This window comes from Hipposideros armiger, unplaced genomic scaffold (assembly GCF_001890085.2).
Source record: "Hipposideros armiger isolate ML-2016 unplaced genomic scaffold, ASM189008v1 scaffold_31, whole genome shotgun sequence".
In the NCBI taxonomy this organism is placed as follows: domain Eukaryota; kingdom Metazoa; phylum Chordata; class Mammalia; order Chiroptera; family Hipposideridae; genus Hipposideros; species Hipposideros armiger.
Window position 1 is genome coordinate 4,885,276 of NW_017731381.1, and position 7,805 is coordinate 4,893,080.

A 7,805-nucleotide genomic window follows, 5' to 3' on the forward strand; every position below is an offset into this window, starting at 1 on the left:
GGGGAAAAGGGGAGATATAGAGCAAAGCGTACAATGTTTTAGTTATAAGGTGAATAGATTCTAGGGATCTAATATACAGCATAATGATTATAACTAATAATGCTGCGTTATATACTTGAAAGTTGCTAAGGGAGTAGATCTTAAATGTTCTCACCATAAAAAAATAATAATAATGTAATGTGATGGAGGTATTATTGGGTTGTCAGAAAAGTCATGATGTATTTTTTCTATGTTTTTTGTTGCAAAAATGCGTCATGACTTCTCCTACAACCCAATAGATAACACTATGTTAATAATCATTTGAAATATATAAGCGTATCAAATCAACATGTTATACACCTTAAACGTACACAATGTTATATGTCAATTATATCTTAATAAAGATGAAAAACTTAATATATATTAAATATATATCATATAAAACACATATGCATTTTTCCAGCTTTATTAAGATACAATTGAAACATATTAATTGTATCTTAATAAAGCTGGAAAATATATATTACACACCTGGGTATTTTCCAGCTTTATTATTGTATATTAATTATAATTAATTAATATAATAACATGTATTATATATTGTATAATTAATTAATAATCAATATACCAGAGAGAGATGCTATAGGAGGACATGGAAAGAATGGGGGCACACAGTCAGTATCTTAGAACTCAGAGGATACACCTGGGTATACTGGATGTCTTGGCCAGTTAATATAGACCAGACTCAGCCTTAAGTCACACCAATGTTTTCACAATGGGTCCATGAATAGAATAGCCATGATGACAGAGATGTAGGCTATGCCTAGGCTCATCAGCATGAGCTCACAGCCACCAAAGCTGATGTACCTACTGCTTTGCTGAATGTACAACCTAGCAGCAGCACAGACCAAAGCTGAGTCCTTGATACAGCACCAGTCCTCACAGTGTGAATCAGCCACTCGATGCAAGTTTAGTACATCAGACCCATTCCTCCTAGGAAAGGGAGTGACTCATCTTGACTGAGATAGACACATATTCTGGGAGCATGCTTTGGCTTTTCTGTCTGCCATGCCTCATCCAACACCACTGTGTGATGGCTCAAAGAGTGTCTGATGTATTGACATGGGATTCCATTTACTATAACTTCAGGCCAACTGACAAATTTTACAACAGAAGAGGTGGAATAACAGGTCCATAATCATGAGATCCCGTAGTTATACCCTGTATATATCACCCAGAATTGGTCAATCTGACCCAGTGTGGATTGGCCTGCTGAAGGAGCATATAAACTGCCAGTTTGGAGATGACACCCTGCAAAGATGGAGAGTTTACCTTCTGGTTGGGAAATATATTTTTGAACACAAAGTCATTGTATGCTTCAATGTCTCCCATAGACAGAATACATGAGTCCAGAACCAAGGAATTATAAATAGCCACACTCCACATCACCTGCCCAGGAATTTGCACTTTCTGTCACTGGAATGTTAGGTTCTACGCATTAAGAAGTTCTAGATTCCAGAAGTGGGTGCTTACACCAAAGAGATCCAAAACACATATATTGAACACTCCACTCAACAACAACAGAATGCATATTCTTCACAACTACAAAAAAATGTAGTATGGCATCAGGATAGACATATAGATCAATGGAATAGAACTGAGAGGTCAGAAATAAACCCATACACCTATGGCCAATTGATTTTCAAAAAGGATGCCAAGGGCCGGCCGAGTGGCGCGATGGTTAAGAACTGGCTTGGGATGCCAGAGGGCCCCGGTTTGGATCCGACATATGAGGGCCAATGACACTGCCCTCTACAGCTAAGATGCTGAACAACAACTCGACCTGGAGCTGGGTTGCCGTGAGTCGCCGGAGGCGGTGTAGGCTGCAGCCCCTGTGGCAGTGGGTTGCTATGGGCTACCGTGTGTAGCCAGCAGCCAGCGTAAGCTGCAGTGAGCAGCCGTCCAGAAGCCAGCGACTGATCTGCCTCGCCCGGGAAGAGTGCAATGATGGTGCCAACTTGGGCCAGTGAAACGACGTCCTCCACAACTAGACTGAAGAACAAAACGACAGCAACTTGTCTGTTCCCCTTCCCCCAATTCCCCAACACTGTTCCCATCCCCCCAATTCCCCAATCAAAATCTTAAAAAAAAAAAAGGATGCCAAGCCCAAGAATAATCACTTCAACAAATTGTCCTGGGACACTGAATATTCACATACAAATGAAAGAAATTAGACCTCTATCTCTCGCCATATTCAAAAACTAATCTACAGTTTAAATGTGAGCTATAAAATTCTTAAAAGAAAATATAGAGGTAAGTCATCATGACTTTGGATTAGGTAATGGATTCTTAGACATGACACGAAAACACAGCAACAAGGGGAAAAATAGATAAATTGAACCTCAACAAATTTAGAAAACATGTGTGCATCAAATGACTTTATTTAAAAAGTGAAAAAAAATTTTACAAAGTGGGAGAAAATATTTGAAAATCATATGTTTGAAAACAGTCTAATATCCAGAATGCAATTCAAGATGAAAAACACAAACAACCCAATTACAAAATTGCAAAGGACTTGAATAGACATTTCTCCAAAGGATATATGAAAATGGTCAGTCATTACATGAGATGCTCAACATCCTTAGTTATTAAGGAAAAATGCAAATCAAAACCACAATTTGATATTAACCACTTCACACTCACATGGATGGCTATAATCTAAAAAAAGGAAAATAATAAGTGTTGACAAGGATATGGAGAAATTAGAGCCCTCATGCATTAGCAATAAAAATGTTAAATGGTTCAACCATGGTGAAAATAGTTCGCTGTTTCCTCAAAAAGTTAAACATATAGAGTTAAACATATGATCCATCAATTCCACTCTTAGGTATGTACTCAAAATTGAAAATAGGTACTAAAAAAAACCCAAACTTGTATACAAATGTTCATACCGCACTATTTGCAATCACCAAAGGATGTAAACAACCCAAATGACCATCAACAGATGAATTTAGGATAAGCTAATTGTGTTATACACAAACAAGAGAATACTATTCAGATATAAAAATGAATGAAGTACTGATACATACTACAACATGAATGAACAACAATTACAGAGATAACACAGATAACAGAGATAACACTTATCATTTTGGAAAAAATTCAAAAGCATGGCAACACATTCTGGTATGGGAAACACATGCTCCCATGGACAGTGGCAGTACCAAATGGTACAACCTTTATAGAGTAGAATTTGGAACTCTCTAGCACAACTATATATGAATTTACCCTGTTAACCAACAACTACACTTTTAGAAATTTACCCTGATGTTACACCTCCAACAGTACAGAAAATATGCACATGATTGTTCACTGCAGTGTATTTGGAACAGCAAAATCTTGGAAAACACATAAATGCCCATATATAGGAGATTGGCTGTATGACTAAGTGTGTACACGTGGTATAGAATGCAGCTATAAGAAAAGGGAAATGAGGATATATTCTTAAATGAAAACAACATGGTGCAAATGAGCATATTTGTGCAAGAAAAAAAGGGGAATTAAGGTTTCAAGTAACTAATTATCTTCATCTTACCAAAACTTTCCAAAGAATTGAAAAGGACGGGCTGCTACTCAGCACACTCTATAAGATCAGTGTAAACTTGCTACAAAAACAAGCAAGGACGTGTGAGAAAGGAAGGTTACAGGCCCAGTTCCCTCGTGAACATAGATATAAAATTCCTTAAAAATAGCAAACTGAACCAAATGATATAAAAATTATAGTACACCATGATCACATTAGTTTACTGGAGAAATGCAAGAATGGTTTAATGTTAGAAAGTCTGAAATGTTCGATGCATTAACAGATTAAAGGAGAAAAATAATGCTACCATCTCAACATGTGTAGAAAACGTTAGATAGAATTTCACATAAATTAATGAAAATTTTCTTGATATGTCAGAAATGAAACAGAACTTTCTAAACCTTTCTAAAAGATGTGTATGAGAAACCTAAGGCAGACACTATCTTAAAAGGAGGAACTTAAGAAGTTTTCATTTTAAATCAGGTATCAGACAAGGCTATACACTATCACCACTTCTATACAATCATGTATGGAGGTCCTGGCCTGCACAACGAGGCATTAAAAGTAGCATTAAGTTTGAAGAGGAAAAACACAAATTATTATTTGCAGATGGTGATAGACTACACAGAACACCGAAAAGCACACACCAAGATACTGTAATAAACAATGGGAGAATTTAGCAAGGTAACTAGTTACAGATCAACACACAAAAGTTACCTCTCTACACTAAAAAACAAATGAAAAGAAATAACTAAAGGGTTACGATATTATTTGCAATGTCACTTAAAAATTCAAGCCTCTAGGAATAAATACGACAAAGACATGCCAGAACTCCACGTGGGAAAAACTATAAAATTTTTGTGAAAGAACATTAACAAGACCGAGATGGATGAGAGCTATAACAAGGTCACGATAAGAGGGATGAGAGGGGTGTAGATTTGAAAGCGCCACCTGGCCCTGGAGTGGGCGTGGTTGGGAGGTGCTTGGGTTTCTACCAAGCCCTCCAGATTGGAACACACAGTGAAAAGCCAGTCACAGCATGCCTTGCTTTTCCTTCCTTCCTGCTCTTCTCCCCTAAGCTGTGCCTGGTCAAGCCCAGCAGTCTTCAGCCAGGACTTCACCACCAATCCCACCAGCAGCATGAAAACTGTGCTGCTTCTCCAGTGCCTGCTGTTGACTTGCCTCACACCACAGCTGGTGCCTGGAAGTCCCAAGGAATATTTTATGAGTAGGTGCTGGGTCTGGGCCCCAGGGAGGGAAGAAGCATCTACAGAGATGAGAGATGAGAGGAACCAAGGGCTGAGAGCCTGGGCACACCTCATGAATAAAATACAGTATCATGGTCAAATGTCCAAGTTTTATTGTCAGCAAGATCTAGGTGTGAATCCCTGCTCTGTTGCTTACTGATTGATCTTGGGCAAAGTGTCTGGGTCTCAGATTTTATCTTTGTAATGGATATAATGATATTGAGACAGCTGGGAGGAGAAACTGAGATGATAATGCATGCAGACATAGGGCACTTTTTCCGGACCATGGAAAATGCTTGATAAGTATTAACCCCTATAAATGTCATCACCCAGCTGATTCTTGCTGCCGTGGTTCCCTTATGGACACTTGGGCCAACTTTTCAAGCATCAAAACAGAGAGCAAAATTACATTGGTAGAACTCAAGCTGGCACCTACATGATCTCGGCCTTGATTGATGTTTTGGGAGGGAAGGAAAGAAAGTCTTGCATTTTATTTCATATTTTAAAAACTCAGAGGTACCCGCGCAATTACCAGTGACTAGCACCAATGGGAGGGCGTAGTCCATCTCAGCAGCCACCATTACCTGGCTCAACCTAACAAGAGCGCTGGCTACAGTGATGTTGACCTTGACCAATACCAAATGAGAATTGAACTATTATTCATCATGCCAGCACTTTTCTGTAGAGAGAGCATCTTCAGAATATAGGGGGCTCAGGGCCGACTAAGTGTTGTATTGGTTAAGAACTGGCTTGGGATGCCAGAGGGCCCCGGTTCAGATCCCACATATGAGGGCCAGTGACAGTGACACTGCCCTCTACAGCTAAGATGCTGAACAACAGCTCATCCTGGAGCTGGGCTGCCATGAGTCACCGGTGATGGCATAGGCTGCAGCCCCTGCTGCAGTGGGTTGCCATAAGCTACCGTGTATAGCTGGCAGCCAGCGTGAGCGGCCAGCAGCCACTGTGAGCAGCTGTCCAGAGGCCGGCGACTGATCTGCCTCACCCGGGAAGAGCGCAATGATGGTGCCAGCTTGGGCCAGTAAAGCAACATCCTCCACAACTAGACTGAAGAACAAAAAGACAGCAACTTGTCTGTTCCCCTCCCCCAATTCCCCAATAAAATCTTTTAAAAAAAAAGAATATAAGGGGCTCAGAGCAGGGATATGTGTGGTATCTCATGTGTCAAGGTAGGCAGGATCTTGTTTTAGGGGGTCTCAGAGGAGGCATGCAGATTTGTAAGACTGAGGGAGGCTGAGCAAGCTACAAGAGAATCGGGGTATCCAGGGTAGAGTTAATTGGAGAATCAAGGACTGAAACTTGAGGAGAGGCACAAAGAGGCTTTTGGAAAGACAGGTAAGTGCTATGAGTGATATTGGGACCAGATAGCCAGAAGAGGAGTCAAAACGTGAGAAGGTCAACCTTTCTGAGATCCCTGGCTCATGGACCCCTTCCCCACACTGTTCCATTGAACCTAAGCTCTCTAAAGTGGGGACGAATTTCAATTTCTTTCACTGACCCAGTGGCTGGTCTCTGCCAGATTGTCAAGAGCTTGGGACTTGGTTTCTCTCACCCTGTCTTTGGGGCGATTTGCTGTTACAATTATAGCCCTAACTTCATTCATTTATTCTCTTCAGGTCAGCATGATATCCTACAGACCCCCTTCTAATTGCAAATACCTGCAGAGCACTTAAATCAATAAGGGCTTATGGAATGTCCACTTATGACATTTGCCCCAAAGAAAGGGCAAGTCACACGGTACAAAATATAAGGTCAGGCTGGGCTTGGATAAAGGGGTTAATGGGACCCATCCTAATGCCTTAGAATTGTGATTTGGAGGCCCGGGGCAGGATCTCCTGGTAGAGATGGTCTTGGCTTTGACCTGAGTACTAGGGAGTTGGGAGCAATGGCATGTCAGCGTGAAGATGTATCTTCTTCTCTAACAGTAGAAAGTGGGAGCACCCTGGGGCTCTAGCCTCCTGATCAGTAGAGATCTGGGAAGAAGGAGAAGCTCATCTTTGAGCCCAGAAGCTGACCCCAATCTGAAATACTTACTCTTCTCCCAATGAAAGAAGTCACCCCCAGAACTCATTTGTGATTTGAGTTCTAGCATTCTGATGCCAGTAGTACCTTTAGTATACTGTGTGGTCTTCATCCTTTCCCAAAATCTTCCCTAAACACAGATAACACATGTTAGACCCTATGGTAAACTGTATTGTTATGAGAGACTTTACGACTTGCTTGAAACTACATAATGAGTCAGTGCAAATGAACCTACACAACCCTCTCTTGCTCACCACGTACACCACTCATTCTCTTAAACAGGACACACCTAGGTCCTATGGGGACTTAGCATCTATCTGATCTGCAAAGATGGTGAATTACCAACGGATGCAGGGTGCTAATGAACTCTGTCTTTGATTAAACATCCAAGCTCTGGTTTTCCCTGCTTAGAATTCAGTGCAAGACAGCAGTTAAAGACAAAATCTTATTCCATCTCCCTGTGGTCACACGAGGGAGGTCAGGGTGGCCGGTTTCCTGGCAGTTCCTTGGGTCTTTGGAGTTCTTTTGGAGTTCCGGTACTCCAGCCTGTTGTTTAGGCCCTTCTCTTTTCTGATCTATGTTGCAGAGGATATCTTGGAACCTCCACCCTGCAGAGGACCCCCTGGAAACTGTACTCAATTCTGCACCTTGCAGGAAGATTGCCCAAAAGGATTTCAGTGCTGTTCTGCCTTCTGTGGGACAATCTGTACATTAAACAAAAAGATCAAGCAAAAAAAGTAAGGGGCTTCTCATGTTCAGTCCTCACCCTGGAACTGCTGGTAAGAGCTCAACAGAAGAGCCTCTTACCAGCAATGGATCTCTTTTTCTCTCTAACGTTCTCCTTCTCTTTACCAAGAATAATTTCCATAAATGCCATGATGAAGAGCCTTCCTCCACTTCTGAACTACAAAATTCTTCTCTCCCCAACACCACATCTGTGAATCTCTGAATCTGCC

The 7,805-nt window shown here is 41.1% G+C and overlaps 1 protein-coding gene across 1 annotated transcript; it reads left to right on the top strand.

Annotated features, from left to right (window-relative positions):
* The first annotated feature begins 4,702 nt into the window (after positions 1-4,702).
* On the top strand, positions 4,703-7,590 carry WFDC13 (WAP four-disulfide core domain 13). Its single transcript, XM_019636911.1, has 2 exons — positions 4,703-4,790; positions 7,436-7,590. The coding sequence occupies exons 1-2, from the start codon at positions 4,703-4,705 to the stop codon at positions 7,588-7,590; spliced, it is 243 nt and encodes an 80-aa protein (XP_019492456.1).
* Positions 7,591-7,805: the final 215 nt, after the last annotated feature.

What these genes read in the sequence shown, in the direction of transcription:
- WFDC13 (XM_019636911.1), top strand. Translation starts at nt 4,703, where the DNA reads ATGAAAACTGTGCTGCTTCTCCAGTGCCTGCTGTTGACTTGCCTCACA. An exon ending in TCCCAAGGAATATTTTATGA is followed by an intron (nt 4,791 to 7,435) that starts GTAGGTGCTGGG and finishes TCTATGTTGCAG; the next exon opens with AGGATATCTTGGAACCTCCA.